General features: G+C 36.6%; 1 protein-coding gene across 1 annotated transcript in view; it reads right to left on the reverse strand.

The window, feature by feature from the left end:
* The window catches only part of SEZ6L (seizure related 6 homolog like), a 3,056,071-nt gene extending 3,037,136 nt beyond the window's left edge, over window positions 1–18,935 (reverse strand). Inside the window, exon 1 of the mRNA XM_044068481.1 lies at window positions 18,686–18,935. Coding sequence (XP_043924416.1) covers window positions 18,686–18,773 — 88 coding nt within the window. The 5' untranslated portion in view covers window positions 18,774–18,935. The remainder of the gene's footprint in view (window positions 1–18,685) is intronic.
* Between the last annotated feature and the right edge of the window lie 1,000 nt (window positions 18,936–19,935).

Consider the following 19,935-nt stretch of genomic DNA (forward strand, 5'->3'; position numbering starts at 1 on the left):
GAAAATCAGTTAAAAAGGTGAAGAGAAAAAACTGGTAAGATTCTTGTAGCTATTCAATAAAAAGCAGTTTGGGCTCCAGCTCTGGTGAAAGACATGGCTTCCAGTAATCTAGAGGAAAAAATAAGTCAAGTCTGCTCAGAGCTGATTAAAATAAATGAAGCTCTGAAGGAGGTACAGCAATTCAAATAAAATGATGGAAAAAATGGAAGAAGCTTTAAACAGATATTCAAATGAGCTGATAAAACTGCAAAAATCAGAGGTCAAAATGAAGAAAAGTATGGCTGAGCAAAAAATTTCTCAAGAAGAGATGTTTCAAAAAATGTAAAATTAGAGGACAGAGCGTGTTTGGAAAATCTGAGATTGTACTAAGTTCATGAAGGCACAAATAAGCAACTGCATTGGTATTCCACATCAGGAACAAATTGAATGGGCACACTGATATGGTCCAAATCTAGCCATGAGAAGACAACTAAGACCTGCATAAGTAAAGATGCAAACCTACCAGCAGAAAGAATTGATCCTGACAAAACTGTGGAAAAAGGGCAAAGTATTAAAAATTGGAGACAGTAGAGTATTTGTGGAAAATAACTTTTTACTGTACACTGGGCAGAAGAGAAACACATTTATTCCAGTAATCATGTAATGTCAAGAGGCAGGTGTGAGATTCAAGGTGCTATAACCAGCTATCTTCAGAATATTTTTTTCCTGGAGTATCAAAGACATTTTTTGATGCAGAACAGACTATGGAGGAAATACAAAAGTTTGTCCAATGGAAAGTGAGCCATCAAGCAGAAGGGGACTCTGCTTCTCATTCTTCATTTATTTATTTATTTTAAATTTGTTAACCGGGTTAGTCTGGCTGAGCTTTTGGCTCATTTTCAGCAGAGACCCGGGGAGAAAAGCTCCTAAGGACTAGAAAACAATTTATTACATTTTAGTAGCATAATAGTAACAATCAGCTACAGGATCTTACAGGCAGAGTCATGGAGAGAAAAAAGCTCCTCAGGCAATTCACTTATACAGAGTATTAACAATTGGCAGACAAGTATGTGAGTTGTTACAAACAAAGTTTTAAACAATTAGCAGAAGAAAATGTGGCTAGTTACAATATTATTTAAGCTGCTTAGAGCAAAATGAGTTAATAGTTAGGCAGCTGCTTGTTTAAAGTGGGTAGGGTCTAGTTGTATAGGAGTTTGGAAACAAGAAAGGAAAGTAAGAATTGCTAGTAGGAGATGTAGCGGAGGTAGAGTATAGGAAACAGACTAGACAGGTAGGTTGTTTTGAGACTGTAAGAATTAAGAGTAGTTGGAGATAGAGGAAGGGAAGAGGTAGGGGAATAGTGTTAGAGATACATTAAGAGTGAGGTGGTGAAATTGGTGAAAGGATGGTGGTTTCAGGGTGGTTGGCTACAGTGGCAAGACCACTTTGTTTTTAGGTATTTCATTGTGGCTAATTTTAAACTTTTGCTATGCTGGAGGGATTTTATTTCCAAGGGGAGTTGGTTCCAGGATGTAGTTGGGTTATAGTTATAGAGAAGGCAGCCTATTTTGGTTTTGAATTTGCAGATGTCTAATAATTCTTGATTTCAGCTGTGTAGCATCCTAGCAGGGGAATATTTGGATATGATAGTGGAGAGGCTGGGGCAGAAGGAGGGTAGATAGAGAATAAAGTGGATGATTTGTAGTTGGTATAGTTGGAGCAGCTGAAGGAATTCTAGCCAGTCTAGTTGCTGTAGTACTAAACAGTGGTGTGACTTGTAGGTTTGGTTAGCTGCAAATCTGGTGATCTTATTATAGGTAGTTTCAAGCTTGGAAATAAGTGTAGAATTTAGGTTTGTAAATATGTGGCAGCTGTACAGGAGTGTTGGGAGTAATAAAGCCTGGGAGAGAGTTATTTGGGCAGTGTTAGTTAAGCATTTCTTGCTACGGAAAAGGTGCCTAAGTTTCTGATGAGCTCTTTTTACCGAGTTAGTAATATGGAGATCAAACTTAAGCTGATCATCTATTGTAACACCTAGCAATTTAGTAATAGGTTCAGCTGAGATGATAGTGTTGTTGCAGGATAAAATGGTAAATGTACTTTTGAGTGTGGTGATGTTTTGGGGAGGAAGAGTAGGAGCTTAGTTTTTTTTATTAGTTTGTTATCACTAAGCCAAGTCTCAATGGTGTGGAAGGATTATAGGTTCATAGGTTCATAGGTTGGTACAAGGCTATCAGCCCTAGGGCCTATACAAGCCTAGCCTTAACAATTCCCTGGCTATTTCTTCCCACACTATTTACTTCCCTGGACCCCTGTCTAGCAGGGTGACTGACGTGATCCCCGGGGTGAATTTCCTTTCTCCCATTCAATCGTCAAGGTGTCTTTTGAAGAAGGCCAAAGAGGATCTCTGGTTGACATGTATGGGCAATCTATTCCAGAGCCTGGGGAGTCTCTGGGTCAGGAACCTATCCCTCCAGCATGTTTTGTTTATTGCAATGACAAGGTTTAGATCCCTGGAGCATGTGGCTCTGAGGGATTGGGATTTCTTTAAGTGTAGCATGCCCAACAGCTCTGGGTTTGACATGGCCTTGTATGTTAAGCAGAGATCGCCTCTGAGTAGACGATATGCGACAGAGTATAGCTGTAGATTTTTAAGGTGGTCAGCGTAGGGTATCTGCTTTAGGCCTGTGATTCTTTTAGTGAGGTATTTCTGCAGCCTTTCCAGTTGTTGCAAATGTCTTGAGAGGTACATACCAAACGGGGTGTTGTATTCTATAATGGGTTTAATGAGGGATGAGTACAGTGGGACAATTACCTCCTTTTTTCTGGATGAAAAGGCCTTAGTGATGAGGTGTGCCACATAGAAGGATTTCCTGACTGTTGTGGTGATGTGGTTATCGAAGGTGAGACCACTGTCCACCTGTGTCCCTAAGTCTCTTATCACACTTTCGGTGTTTAGTGTACTGCCACCTATATGGTAATTCATGGGTACATGTTTTTCCCAAAGGGGATAACTATACATTTCTTGGCATTGAGTTTGAGCCCATGGCTCTGGCTCCAAGCATATGTTTCTGTAAGGCCCTTTTGTAGAGTATCCACATCATTTGGGGATTCAATAATGGCTCCCAGTTTGCAGTCATCTGCGAACTTTGTTAGCCAGAGTCCCTTAGTGTTGGCCTGTACTTCAGAGAAGTAGATGCCAAACAAGAGCGGTCCCAGGACTGAACCCTGTGGTACTCCACTTGTCACTTGTCTGGAGCTGGATTTGGAGTCAGCTACTTTTACAGTGTGGGTTCTATCAGTAAACCAGTTAGCAACCCATTGGGTGATGTAGGGATTAATGCCCAGCTTAGTAAGTTTATCTATGATTCCAGAGTGAGGGATGGTGTCAAAGGCCTTGGCAAGGTCTAGATAGGCTGTGTGGACCACCTTACCCTTGTCCATGGCTCCGGAGACTGATTCAAAGATGTCATTCAGGTTCAGGAGACAAGATCGGCACTTCATGAACCCAAACTGGGTGGGTTCCAGTGTTTGAAGGTTGCCAATGTCTTTGTTTATAAGTTCCATGATAATACGCTCCATGGCCTTGCAGATAAGGCTCGTCAGACTGATGGGACAGTAGTTTCCAGGATCCAAGGTGAATCCCCCCTTGTGGAGTGGGATAACTGTAGCTCTGAATCACTCAGTGGGCATGAAACCTGAGGTGAAGCTATGATTAAACATGACACTTAGGTGAGGTGCCAGTTCATATTGTAGTTCATGTAGTACACAGCCCGGGATGTCATCTGGTCCCTTGGATGCTGTATTCTTAGCTTTGGAGAGTGCATTTTTTACCTGTGTGGCCGTTATTACTGGAATTTGGCAATCTTCCAGTATTGATATGGGCCATTTAGGGGGTGAGAGGGGGGTGAAGTTGGCACTGAATTGATCTGCCAGGGTATTGGCAATATCCTTGGGATAAGTATATTTAATGCCATTCTGTTTTAGTTCAGAGCAGATCTGAGCATTGCCATTTAGATTATTGACATAGTTATAGAATGCCTTGTGGTTGTCTTTGGAATCTTCGGCAATTTTATTTTCGTAACTAGCTTTGGAGGATTTTATGAGGGATCTCAGTTTCTTACTGAGGCTGGTAAAGGAGTTTTTTGCATCCTGGGATTTTCCTATTTTCTGCAACAGTTTCTTCCTTTTGTTGTAAAGTTTGTTTATGGCAGGGGACCACCAGATTGGCTTCCTTTTTTTGGACGAGAGCATCTTGGTTCTATTTGGGATGGGGCGATTCATGCATAAGTGGATGTGCTCGTACAGTGCCTTAGTGTAGGACTCAGCAATCGAACTTTCAGTTCCAGTCTGCATGGGTATCATGAAGTTGGTCACTTCTAGTGGCATGACGTTGGCTTTGGAGAAGTTTTTTATGGAGGTTTCCTTACTGGGGGTGGAGGTGGGATGTGGATGTTAAGGGTGATTAGCTTATGGTCAGAACTGAATAACGAGGGGGTGACCATAGGTGTGGAGCATCAATTTCCCATGTTGGTAATGACCAGGTCTAGGATATTGGAGCCCCTGGTGGGACTATGGATTAGTTGATCCAGGGCCTTGGAATTTATGAATTCCAAGAACCGTTGGGCAAAGGTGTTGGTACATGAGTAGTTTTCCCAGTTAATGGCAGGGTACTTAAAATCACCCAGTATTAGGGTGTTTCTATCTTAATATTTTCCAGTATGTTTAGAAAGGTGTAGTGAGAATCTTGGGGTATGGTGGGGGATCTGTAGCAAGCTACAATTTGCATTGCAGTCTTACCTAGTGTTAGATGCCTGGATAGTTTAGTGGAGGTCATTTGGGTTGTCAGCAATGGTTATAACAGTTGAGTCATCAGCATATTGCACAAGAGATGACTGGGGACAAGAGGAGTAGAGCAAGTTGGTGAAAATGTTAAAGAGTAGTGGTCCAAGTATGGACCCTTGGGGGACTCCCATTTGTACAGTGAGAGGGGAGGATAGTGCAGAGAGCTATTTAACTGATTGCTGGTGGGTAGAGAGATAGCTGGAGAACCAGGAGATAGTAGGGGGAGAGAATGTAAGTTAGTGAGTTTATCTAGAAGGAGTGGGTGAGAGACAGTGTCAAAGGCTTTAGAAAGGTCAAGGAATAGGCATGCGACAAGTGTATTGTTATCACGAGCTAGGGAGACTATGTTGATGAATGATATGAGTGCAATAGTTGTACTATGCTTGGGATGGAAACCATACTGTGTGGTTGTGAGAAGGTTTTCCTGGTGAAGGTAATGCATTACCTGCTTGTGGATGCATTTCTGTAGGATTTTTGAGAGTGGAGAGAGTATGGCAATCGGTCTGAAGTTGGATATGTCTGAGGAGTTGCCCCCTTTGTGAATAGATAAAGTAAAGAAATTCTTCCATACAGTGGGGACATAGGATTCAGAAATGGATCGGTTGATTAAGATGGATACAGGATAGGCAAGAGGTTCAGAGGCAAACTGCAGGAAGTAAGAGGGTAGCTTGTCAACAGATGGGGAGCAAGGTTTAAGTTTAGAGAGTAATGACTTTACATAGTTAGTTGATACTGCTTTTAGAGAAAAGGAGTTAGGAGGGTTTGGAAGAGGTATAGAGTTTGTGGGGGTGCTACTGTTGTTTCTGGGGGGGAGAGAATTTATTATGGAGGCTACTGAGTTTATAAAATGATTGTTACATTTGTTGCCTATGTCTTCAGGTGTTGCATTGGGACATGGGTTAAGAGAAGAAGGGTATCCTGAATGAAGAGTCTGTTTAATAGAGCTCCAGAATTTCTTTGGTTCTGATTTAAGAGTAGAGGTAGGATTGGCATAGAAGTTTATTTTGTCATAATGGATATTTTTTTTATTTTATTTCTGAGTTCTTTATATTTCTGAAGAAGAGAAGGGATCCTAGTTTTAGTCCACATTTTCCAAATCCTATCCCGGTCCTTCATGAGGGTTCTGGTAGATTTAGTGAGCCAGAGAGCAGTATTAGATTTGATTTTAATTATGCGAAGAGGAGTAAGGGAGTTAAGAATGTTTAGGAATGTAGTGTTGAAGGAGTGGACAGCTTCATCTAAAGGAAGAGTGGTGACCAGTTAATTTTGGAGAGTTGGTGAATAAAAGAGTTAGGACAGAAATGAGAAAGTGAGTGGGTAGTAATAAATTTGTTAGGTTTGGTAAGGTGGGGAGTATGTCTGGTAACTGTTATAGGGCAGTGGTCGCTGAGGGCATTTGGAAGGGTTTGGGAGTTATGATAGTTTTGAGGGTGGGAGACCAATATCCAGTAAAGAAGAGAGCTAGGTAGGTGACATTTATTAATGTAGGTTGGGGTTGTGATTAGCTGCTCAAACCCATGTAGGTTTATACAGGAAGTAGTGTTGGGAGCTTGTATTGTAAGCAAATCAATATTTACATCTCCCAGTATAATTATTTCATTGTGAATGGTATGTGAGAGGTGAGATAGGATGTTCTCAAGTAGGTTAATATTATCACCAGGGGGGATATAGATTGCTGCGACAGCTATGGTGTTGAAACTGTTAAGTTTGAAGTTGGTCAGTAGGAGTTCAGCTAGTGAGAAGGAGGGTAAGTCTAGTGTGGGACTGATTTGGGAGAGACAATTGGAGTAGAGTATGGAGACTCCTCCTCTTTTCTTTTAGGTTGATCTAATCTAAGGATATTATAGCCAGGAGGGATGATTTCACTGTCCAGATGGTGTGGTTTTAACCATGTTTCAGTTAGGGTAACTATGTCAGGAGTATAGTTAGCTATCCAGGCATGGAGTTATTGAATTTTATTTAGAAGGCTCCTGACATTGATAAAGCAGAATTGTACTTGTTTTTGTGGGTTGGAGGGGTTGGCAGGTTTAGATACAGGGGGGTTATTGTTCAGGGTAGTGTGTAGGGCCTGGGTTAGGATGAATGTCACCAGACAGAAGTAGAGATTTGTAATGGGGTTTTAATTTGAGTAGGTAGACTTTTTTTGTTTTAAAGGGGAGGAGGAGATATTTTTATTTTAGGAATGGGAGTGGTGGGGGGAAGCATGGAGGGACAAATTAGTAGATAGGGTTGTGGTGTAGTACTTGAGTTAAGAGTGGCGATTGAGGGATGGAAATAAGGAGTAGGTAACTGTGAGTGATAGGAGGTGAGGTGATAGAGTATAAGGAGTAGAGAAGGTAAGAGTATAATTTGAGTTGTAAGAGACATGTCACTTTATGGGATGTAGAACAGAAGATGAGAGGAAGTGGTGGGGGTAAGGTATAGTAGTCTTTGATAGTGGATAGTAGGTAAGTGTGGGGATTAGCAAAGAAGAGAGGTAGCATGAGAACAGGAAGTAGATGGGTGGGGGATTTGGGAGGAAGTGAGGGGGTGTGGTTGTATGGATAGGTATAAAGGTAATGATATGGAGATGGGTGGGAATGGGGGTGGGAGAGCAGTGAAGTGAGTGAAGCGAACGGAGCGGGGATACACCTTCCAGATAGAACTTAGCTAAAAAAACTATCAGCTAGTCCAGGGACACTTACTAGAGATGCTACACCTGGAAGGCTTCCAGCTGCAATTAGAGCAAATATGGCATCCAGGGTTTTTAAAACCTTTGGTGTGTTGTACCTGAACAATCACTTCTTCTCATAATAAAGCACATGGAGAGACTTTGCCAGTGAAACCTTTTCTACTGCTTCAAAGGAAAATGCTTAAGAGACAGAGAAAAGCATGGGATTTGACTAGAAGAATCAGGAGTACTTTGGAATGGAGCCAGAAACTGGAGATGGGAAGATGAGATAAAAATGGTGATATATATATATATATATATATATATATATATATATATATATATATATATATATATATATATATATATATATATGTATATATATATATATATATATACCTACATATACATACATATATATGTATATATATATATATATATATATATATATATGTATATGTATATATATATATATATATATATATATATATATATATATATATATATATGTATATGTATATATATATATATATATACATATACATATATATATATATATACATATACATATACATATATATATATATATATATATATATATATATATATATATATATATATATACATATACATATACATATACATATATATACATATACATATATATATATATATATATCAACGAATCTGCAGGAAAGTTGCCAGGAACAGATGGTATTCCAGTTGGAGTTTGGAAGCTAGGAGGAAGGGTAGAAAGTGATAAAGATCTTGAAGGTTTTATCTAACAATATTTTAAAATGGGGGGCACCAACATTTTGAAAAAAAAACTGTGGTGGCTGTAACACCTAAATACGGTAAAGACACATCACATCCAGTTTGGATAGGCCTATTTAAATTTTAAACCACGATTATAAGTGTTTATGTCTGCAATGGCTAAAAGAATGGATGGCAAAGGTGATGCCAGAATTGATATATATGTATCAGTGTGATTTTTGTGGAAGGGAGCCAAACATTTGACAACATTAATTGAACAATGATAATCCAGAAGGAAGCAGAATGTAAGTTGTGTTGGTTGGTATTGATGCAGAGAATCCATTCAACAGATTAAGCTGTTTTTTTTGAGTAGGGCAATGGAAGCATTTGCATATTGTGATACAATAATACGGTTAATTAGAATTATATATGATGGATCAAAATTTAAGGATTTTACCGATAACACAAGCAGAAATCTACAATTCAAAGTGGAAAGGAATGATGATGATGATGATGAAGGGTGGTGTAGTGGTGTAGTTTAAGAAATAAGGAAAGAGTGGGATTTTAGACACAGATCATTAACAAGAATAACAACAGTCATGCAGAATATTATATTCCTAAAGTAGCAGGAAGTATACTAAGAAATAAGTAAACATGAGAACGGAGAAAAGAGATTGTATCAATAGGGACGACTGAAATTACCAGTACTGAGAACAGGCAAGAGGGAGCTGAAATTTACTGGAGGAAGCTGGTAGAGGAACAAAGGTATTGAGAACAAAAATTAGAGGGGGAAAGGTAATATAATGGTAACAGGCAAAGAAGACATTTGGACTGTAGGCTAGAGACTGCCTTCCCTATCAGGAATTCATATCAGAGCATAGACAAAGAAAACGGAATAGAGGAATCTTAAATAAAAGACCTGCACTGGTTGGGTTTTTAACTGAATTTAGAACAGAAAGTGGTGTTAAAAAGGGATAATTAGTACAACATATAAAATATTGCATGATAACTACAGGACTCAATCAGAGGATTTCAGAAAAGATTGGAAAGAGAGATTAGATAAGCAATTCATAAAGAAACAATGGTAGGACATATGTATGCCTCCCAAATATACAACAAAATCAAGAAGATTTAGGATTTTTGCCTGGAAGTGTTTGCATAGATACTTTTATACCTCAAGCAGACTCCAAATAATTTTCCATAGGTAGATGGCAAATGTTGGATGCATAATGGGGAAGAAAGAAATACCTGGGATCATACATTTTCAGACTGTAATAAGTTGTCAGACTTTAGAAATTCCCTGCAGAGTACTCCGTCAGGAATACTGGGCGAGCAAATGACTGTAACTAAGGAAATTATTTTTTGAGCTAGGATACAGGATCTGAATTGCCTAGATATGCTAAGGCTTTGTTAAATTTAATTCTGGTGGCTTTCAAAAAAAAAACAATTAGTGGAAGCCAAAGTCTAAACCAACTATACTTGAAGTGTGAATATTGTAACAAAGATAAAACAGGAAGTGCGATATTTAGAAAACAGTAAAAGTAAATTATTATTTATATTTATTTATTCCAGTTTGGTGACCGTGGAGGTCCACTGTGCTCAAGAGCCCATTTTCAGTGGAGGCCCAGGGAGAAAAGCTTCACAATACAAAGTTACATTACATAGAGAATTACAAGAAAAATATTTGCAAAATTACGTAGATATAAAATGGAAATTAGGGGAATAATACAGGCAGAAAAATGTTTTGAAGGAGGAATGAGGCTTATGAGAATGTAGGAACTGAACAATTTATGTAATGTTGCTTGGATTATACATTATAGAACAATGTATGTAATTTATAATGTTTGTAAGTATGAACTTGTAAATACACTTTGATTACTTTTACATAAATTTAAGTTTGCCTATGTCACAAGTGATATTTCAATAAAGGTGTTTAAAAAATAAATAAATTCCAGCTCCCCTTACTTATTTTTTGCACCCCTACTTATAGTCATCCCTATTGGTAAAATCTCTTTTCTCTATTCCTGTGTTAGCTTAATTCTCAAGATATTTTTTGCTACTTTGTACAAATAATATTCTGTATGGTTAGTACTGTTCTCATTAAGTGACTGCATCCAAAATTATTCCCTCTCCTTATTTCATGACACCCCACGGGTTTCAACATAATTTCTTTTCATTTTGATTTCAAGTATTTTCCTATTTTTAGTCTCCTTAACTGTGTACCTATAAAGTATCCATTCAAATCTCGTAATACTAAACAACCTTTTTCAGTGAGGTTAACCCACATAACATTTGTCCTCTTTCCCTCCCAGATAGGTTCCTAAAATTCTTAAATAACTATGGTCCAGAGGGTCTCCTCTGGTTGATAAAAATATGCCTTATCTGTATACAATACTAATTAGACTAAAAACATTTTCCCTGCTGGCATCTCCTTGTCCATATCCATTATCAAGAGCTTCCAAAATCTCACATTTTATATTACCTTTTGTTTCATCTTTTCCACTTATCCTTAGCTGTCATAATAGAATGCTTTTTCATCTAAAAACTTAAATAATTTATCTTACCATGTTCTCATAAATATGGATATTGCTGAGACTATTCATGTGTGGGAATATAGTTTACTAGTATAGGTTTTGTTTTATCTTCATTTATTTTATATCCTGAACATTTTTAAACTGTTTCAAAATGTTCCACAACAATGAAATATCCTTTTCTGAATTTATTAAATACAAAATAATGTAATCTACAAAAAATATATTTGTTGTTGAGTACAATAGTTATACCCCTGAATTTCTAATGTGTCTCTAATTTTCTTTGTTAAGGGCAATAAGACAAATAGCAAATGAGAAAGAGGACAGCTCTGCCTGGTTCCTCTATTCAAACCCAGCTTGCCTGAGAGGAATTCCCCCTCCCCCTTGATTCTTGTTTCTGATCCTTCATTTGTCTTCCTAATTACCCCTCTTCCCTTATTCTATCAGGAAATGCAAATGCTGCCATTACACTACTCATAAGATCCCAGCTAACTCTATCAAATAGCAGCCCTTCATCAAGACACAGCATCAGTAATGGAGCCTTCTTACACTCTGCTTACCTTTGGAACCTATCATCATTGTTTTGTTGATGTTGTCAAATGTTTCTCTCCCCTCCACGAAATCTCATTGATCCATAAATATAATTGTTTCCAGCACCTTAGTCATTCTCTTAGCTGGCATAGACATAGATGCGTTATAATCATGACTCAACTCCCAACGTCCACATTTCCACAGGAATACCACCTGTCCCTTGAGATGCCCCTGTTGGTTGATTATACTTTACAATTTTTCTCTCATCCTCTCCCATCTTAGCTAGCAATTCTTGAGCCTAATCTTTCTCTAACTATGGCATATTACGTCTTCCATAAATGCTTCCACCTAGCATCTCCCCAGACTCATTGTATATCCCACCATTATATTAGGTATCAGCTGCGGGCAGCCCACTCCCAGATTAGAAATGGGACTGCTTGTCTGCTGATCCTCTAACTTTATTTGAAACTTATTTTTTGATACTGATGTTTATTGTACTGTTCTTTTCTATTTCCTTCACAGTTGTAGTTATAGAAAAAGTATCAATGGCATTTTCCCTTTCTGTTTGAGTGGTGAGCATTAACTAGGAGATGGTTTACATGATCAATAATCCGCAAAAGGGTGTTTATAACAAGGAAATAATGCAACACCTGGAACTGTAGCAAAGCCTAACATGATATACAGGGGTCTTCTCATTCCCAAAAGTACAATTGTTTCCCTATACTGCCCTCCCATGGACATTACCACATTTAGCATACAGCCTCCTTGACTGTTTTTGTTGAAATTTTTAAAATATGGTTTTGTCATTTTTAAAGGATTTTTTTTTTTTTGCTTATTGATATTTTTAAGGAAAAGTAGTCCCTTTCATTTTTTTGTGAAGAACTTCCCCAGGATAACAAAATTGCTTTTAAAATATACACTACAGATATTATTAACATCATATCAGTATTGTATCTGATAAGGCATATCCTGAAATACCTGACGGATGTGGAGACCAAGTAGAACTGTGATATTTTAGACTGCCCTCTACAACAGAGACATATTTAACATAGTTAGTAGAGGTACCTAGAAAAAGCAAAAGATTTTTTTTTTAGTTATTGCTACACAGTGCTAAAACTGTTGGATATTTGAAAAAGGTTTCTTTTTCACATATAGACTGTTAATATAGCGTATGATTTTTTTTATCAGTTGGTTTGAAACTGTTGGATATTTGAACAGGTTTCTTTTTCACACATAGACTGTTAATATAGTGTATGATTTTTTTTTTTTTATTTGGTTTGTGCACCACATTTAATTAACAGTTACTTTGCAAGGGTTTTTTCCCAATGCTCTGGTCTGCTCTCACATACCAAAGACATCCAGTAGGTGGAGTGGACACTATAAATTAGCCATATATGTGTGCGTGCGTAAGGTGGAAAAACAACCATGGCAGAATTAGACACCTAGCGGTGAAAAAATTAGCTCTAAATGATGGTCACTGTTAGTGATACATCTCAACCCCATGTGTAAAAACAGGAAAAAGAGGATTATAGATGCATGGATGGATGGATGGATAGATAGACGGATGGAGTATTATAGCAGAATAATTCTACTTCATAAACAGTTTTCTTTTTAATTATACTTCAGGCATTTCTTTTTAATTATACTTCAGGCATTATCAACCCTAAGTGTTTATTTCACGGTCACCTATGTTTAGTCATATTGTCCTTCTGCTAAAGTAAGATACAGCACTTTAAAATATCTTTGTATAGACCACCATTTAATACTGTACTGTTAAAGTAGTTAAAAAAGTACAATGACAAGACACACATTCTTAGCATCGTATTGTTGTTGTGCACCAGTAAGTCCTATTCTGAGTTACCCAGTTGAGACTGGCTCCCAAGTATGAATGTGACAGTTTGCAACTCACATCACAATGAGATAGATGGAGAGCAGGAGATGTAAGATACAGTACTTTAGAAAGCCTTCGGAAAGCAGCCTTTGGCATTGTAGTACTTTTCTGACAGTAAAATACAGTATTTGTCAATGTATTCTTTAGCAAAAACAACAAAAATATCGGGCAAATACTATTAGCAACACAGCGCTGTTGTGTGTTGACAAGCCTGGATGGTTTGGTGAGAAGCAGTAATGCACTATGAGATGCTGTGACATTTTGTACTGCACTTTATAACAGTGGATGCATATTTGCTGTGGCTGACAGAGATACTCAAAGAGAGAGTAAATAATAATACCCTTGCATTGTTTTTTAACTGTTGTTTTAATACTCTTTCAAGTGTTTTTATTAATGCCTTGCTTTTCAGATTAGCAAACTGCTAGATAATCACACATTTTTTTTCAGTCTTGTGCAATTAAAATGGTGTATGATTTTATTATCCAGGTTGTAGATCACATGTTCATTAATAATCACTGTTAACATCAATATTCATAGAACATAATAATTTCATGTCCACATCACAAGTGGTCTGAGTTCTGTAGTTCTATTCTTAATCAGAATAAAAAATATTGTCTTAATGCTTTTTCTTTGCGTCCATTTGGGTTTCAGCATTTTCTAAGACCATTTGCTGATGGTATGTTACAACAGACTTTGCATGAAATTGGTCAAGGATGCACAGAACATGGTAATAAATGAGAAAGGCAGAGCATGATGGGAGGCTGTAGAACTGCATGATACAAACGTTGTGATTGTGCTTTGGCATAAGTAACATGTTAATGTCTGTTTCTATAAAATCAGTCAACAGGAATCCTGCATGTAGGGCACTCCACAATTAGTATAGTAAGGCAATAATGCAGTATTAGGTATGTGGCTATTTATACATAACTTGTAGGTATACATAGTAATGGTCATTTAAATAATACAGCCAGGATAGTGGACAGCACTTCACATAGATGCTGTTCCCCATCTGTGTACCATTTAGTTATCCAGAGATGCAAGATGAAATTAAACCAGTAATCACCACAGATTATTTGCAGATAACTCACTCATATACAATGATTACATTATTTTGAGGATATCATATCAAATTAATTCTACAATGTTTACGTATGTTTGAGAGAAAAGTTAGCATGCATATATCAGCACTTCATGTTCATGCCATATTCTGCAGTATTAATTGAATTAGATTAAAATGATGAAATAATGTCAGTATGATGCTATGCCTGATTAATAACATGCATGGACATGACAAGGTGCTGCAGATCAGAGTAACCATTTCATACTATATGTACCAACAGCACATTGGTAAATATAACATTCTGCCTTATTAGGAGGTGTCACTTTCAGAAGAGCACATCTCTTAGCACTTCAGTCAAGCTCCAGCAGTCATGTAAATGTTGCTTATACTCTTCACATCTTCTTATTGCAAACAACAAGGATGGCCATGTGTTGTTTTGCCCCACTTTTCTTTATTTGATTCTTAAGAAACTACAATGGGCCATAGTGTCACAGTCCTTATTCCTTAGTCATTGCTAAGTGTCTGCTGTCTGCTTTATAAAAGTCTACCGCATGTTACTGCATATCACTGAATTAGACATTTTTATTCCTTGCAACCATCATTCTGTCTCTGAGGTGGCAACACTACTTATTTATAACCCTTGATCTTACCCACACCCCAACGTTTCCTCTGATTTTTGCAGGTATTTACTTTTCTGAATTAGTTGTACTTTCTGCTGTTTATTTTATTACTTTATTCTACCCTAAAGTTCAAATGCCATTTATTATGCTTATTATTACTGGGTGCAGTATACTTTCAACAAGTTGATTTTTATGCCATTTTCCAAGATGTTCCAAATCTGTGTAAAATGCCCTTCATTTACAAGAAAAAAAAATCCCATACTCAGGCTATTATTGCATTACATATTGCTGACAATTCAGATCATATCCATGTACATTAACTGTCTGTGATGTCAACAGCTAGGCATTCAACTTCATATTTAATGCATCTGGAAATGGGCACTTTTAAAATGTTGGCCTACAATTCTGTATAACATTTTTATAATTTTATTAGGAATAGAATGAGCAGTTTATTTGTCTGTGTTTCACCACTTTTGGGTTACTAGTTTCTTCCGTGCATATTTGTTATATTGTCACATTTTAAAAACATCTGATTCCCTAGATGCTTCATGTTATATCACTCATATCCAATGTTATTTTGTACCTTAATGATTCTTTTGACAGTACAGCTTTAAATCTAACTTACTTTGTGAATGACACCTTAACTGAGGTAAAGTAGACTCTACTACGTTACATTCTAGGGGCCCCAATATTTTGAAGTAAGCTTATCTTAATTAAAATTCGGTTACTGTGTGGCCCAGTTGATCATCTGATTCATTTCATCAACAAAAACTGCATCCAGTACTGTGGCATATGTAGGTCAGCTGTTAAAATCATGCTAATAACCAAATTCTACCAGTTTGTTTTATCCTCAACAGACATATTTGAGCTCCATTATTCTGAGTTGTTGTTCTCTATGCATTTGATATACATAAGTACACTATTTTTTTTTTCACAATGAAAAAATATATAGTTTCATTGTTCATTACTTGTATATGCAGCATTAGGTAAACAGGGAGCTTCTACATATAAAGGAAGTTTTATCATGCTATGAAGGGCAGACAAGGACTCTGTCTGATGTGCACAAGCCCACATTCCGACATATACTGGGAATGCTTTCTCATCTTACTGGGCTTTATGAGACTTTTACAGGAAGACACCATAAAGTATTTTTAATTAGCTTTTTAGTCATTCCAAGGAACTACCACTGATGTACAGTAGACGGCAGTCTTCTCAAAGTAACTTGTGTTATAAAGCTTCTTTAAAGGAACAAGAAATGTTTTCCATGGACTCAGCTAGGCAGGGAGCTGTTCACTCTCTCAGTGCTGAAATACCTACTCATATTTTGAAAGGGAATGATGCTATTTTGTGTTCAATGTCCATTTCAGGATGTATTCTAACATGCCTGTAAATTTAATGTGCACCTTTTGTGCCTCTAACATATTTAGACTTAATTAAGAGTAAATTAATGTGTAGTCTGGTCCATACACAAAATACATCATGCCTGCCTTAAAAAAAACACATACTTCAGCCTTATTTGCACTTTCACCACATCTTGAAAATAAAGCCTGCTTTGATATAGTCATGGTACCCATAGCAACATCTGTTTGCATTCTTTGCTTTCACTATGAAAGAAGCAGCAACCTTGTATTCATTCTGTACAGGTTCACATGTAAAAGAACACAAGATGTGTATTTTAAAAATCATTTCGTAATTCAATAACTAGAATGCAATGTTTAAAAAGTTGAGACTATAAGAAGTGACATATACTGCAAAGAGCAATAGACATTTGTGGCAAATAAAAATTCTATTATTATACTGAAATTTTTAAAGCAATGCTGATTTAATCCAATGTTTTAAAAAAATCAGATTGTGAAGACCTAAAGATTGAAAATAGCATATGAAATAGCTTTGCAAACCATATGACCACAGTACATGTGTCACTTATGGTATAGGAATAAAATACTTCTGTGTTTCCAAGAATTATAAAAGCACATCATTCATACTGAAATTCTTATTTCATAGTATTTTCAATTAATGGTTTTGACCAATAACTCTACTACAATACAATAAAAAAAGACAGTATGTAAAAATTCCACAAATGTATTTGATACAAATGAGTACATTATTAAACTGAAAAAAACATAAACTGCCCTGAAAACTTGGATTCACCTAATTTCTGAGAGGAGTATGGGATGCATCTAAGAAATAAAAGCCATGGGACTCCAGAATAAAGTAAACAATACAAACATAACAGTCCATCATCTACATGCAAACAACAACTTACAGCTTTAGCTACTATACTATGGATTACTGTCATTTGCTTTCTTTACAATTATTAAAAGATGCTAATGTTTAGATTTTTTTAACATAGCTACTCATACCTTGGGTCATGGCAATAAAGCCATATGAATTGGAATGGTGCTAAATTTCATTTGGTCTTCCATGTCGTTATAGTTTTATAGCCACCTATGTGCTATGTGAGGAGGCATGATGACCACATGCCAGAATATCTAACACACACATGTGCACACACATTTTGTTTAATCAGTGTAATTCATTTTGCTGATGTGACTGATTATTACACCCACTTATATAAGCTGAAGAAATGGCTCTTGTATTCTTGCTGTGCTTTATTTGTTGTACCTCTTAATATTAGTCATTCTGAATCTTAGAAATGGTAAATGATCAAATATTGATGTTCATACATATACATTAAACTTCATTTTATAGCTAATTTTAAATGAATGTGACAATCTAGAATTCATGCAAAATATGAACATGAACAGAGACCCTGATATTTGAAACCACAGTTACACAATGCTGTACTATACAGTGAAGTACACAGAGAAACTTATAGAGCTGGTTTGACATACCGGATTAACATAACACATCTAAAACACACAATGCTATTCCAGTCAAACGTTTTTGTTTCATGTATTTTCCCTTAATAAAGTACCATGTCAATGGTGAATTCTTTTATATCTGAATTAGTTTCACTTTTCATAATGCCAGCAAGTATGGAGTTGCCAGATATGTTTATCTCCATTTCAAAAAATCTGTACAGTTTCGAAAATCATGTAGATATTATACGTGCATACAAAGCCAGAATGTCAGGAATATAACATATGAAATAAACAAAATGGTAATTTAAAGAAAGGGAAAGTGTGAGGAAAGGGGTTAAATATATTGTATTTGGCAAACATAAACATTGTATTAATGAGGTCTATTTATGGCTATGCAAATTCTTATGAATGGTATTATGATAAAGTAATTAGGAGGAGGTATAATATAAAGGGTACTGCAAACAAATGAAACTCGTTTTAAAAAGCTTTACAAGTTTATCATTGCTAGAACAGTTAACTGAAAACTAGTAATTCAACTATAAACAAAAAGCAAAATGTAACTGCTACCACAAGAACCATCTGTGACAAAATTCAAAAGGTTCAACCAGAGAAGCACACCTTAAACTGAATGCAAGTATCCAGAATATTAGCCCCAAGTCAACTAGAAAAATCAAGAAATTAAAGTAATGCTAAGTCAGCAAGCCAACAATACAAAACAAAAGGAATAATAAAGCTAAGGAGTTTGATCACCAAGCTGGCAGAGTACAGGAAACATGAAATGAATAAACTATCCTTGACAAAATGTGAGTCACAATAAAGCATCATGCTGCTGAAACTTGGAAAGTATATGTCTTTTGCTTTAAGGAACCATCAAGAAAGGTACTTATGCTATTTTAACTGGATAATCACAGTGAAAACTTAACATATAGTAAATAATACAAAATACTAATCAGGGTAACTGCTAAATAAACATAAAAATGCAGTGCTATTTTTATTTTACCTTCAAGCTGAGCCTTAACTCCAATGAACAGAGAGAATAAGCAGAGAGCTCTTAAACCTTGACAGAAGCATGTTCTAAGCATCAGCATACTGTGACAGGGATTGCTTTTATTCCAACACAGCAAATTAGGTTCCCACTTAGCAATGCCGAAATGTTCCTTTGATGAAATTCATAAAGCACTTCAGCATAGCATATAGTGTAGATGTGATGGTGTAGCTAGTTTCTGCAATGCTTGATCTAGGATCAGATTACTGAAAACTGCTGCAGCGTGAGCAGACTCCACCCCTCTGTAGCACTGGAGCAGCCCCTTGCTGTGACATCATGTACATGCTCATTGTATGGCCTGAAGCTTCAGCCACACACTGATACTGGCCACTCCCTGATAGTAATACAAATACTTCAAATGGTTCATTAGACAAAAGCCCGCTGCATTTGAACAAAGAACAGTAAAGCAGCAAGGAAAGGAAGCAAAATGATGTATTCTTGCATAAAGGAAAAGTGCTCAGCATATTACTTCATTTTTTCAGAGGATGGATTTCCAGTTCAAACTGTGCATTTTTTTTTTTTCTTTATATATTTTCAAATCTTCTCCAGTTCAGAAAAGCAGCCTTTTGAGAGAAACTGTCTGTAGATTAGGTAGTTATCATGGGAATCTTACCCTGGCAGGTTCTGTTTGCTTCATCAGCTGTGATTGCTTTAGGCTGGTTTGAGCACAATGATCATCTATAAAAGGGCTATAAAAGTTATTTACCAACATATTCTATATTATGAAGTTCATTTCATGCTTTAGACTTCTACAGACTGCTACATTTGCCAACAGATGGGTTAATAGGTTAACTCATAGCTAATAGTTTCCTAAATGGCTCAGTAATTATTACAAATGTTGTTGGGGGGGTCACTAATTTCAATGCATGAGCTATTGTGTACCTGGATATTGACATAAAGATGGATAAAGTCCCCTGCAACCTTACTCCACCCACACAGACACACACACATGCATGCACGCATGCACTCATGGATGCAGATACACGCACTAAGAAGTTTAAGTATATAAATATTTACTTTCATCGTAAAAGCCCCTACCTTCATTATAAGAAGGTCAGAGAATGAAGAGTACTTTCTGAGATGTTAAAGCAAAGTCCCACCTGCATGAAATGGTGTTAGCTCAGATGGATGTAAAAGATTGCTTGGCACCTACTGAAAAGAATAGAGGAAGTTCCCTGATTTCTCCTAGTAGTATAAATACCACC

This window comes from Protopterus annectens, chromosome 4.part0 (genome assembly GCF_019279795.1).
Source record: "Protopterus annectens isolate FY-2018-M chromosome 4.part0, PAN1.0, whole genome shotgun sequence".
Classification (NCBI taxonomy): Eukaryota; Metazoa; Chordata; order Ceratodontiformes; family Protopteridae; genus Protopterus; species Protopterus annectens.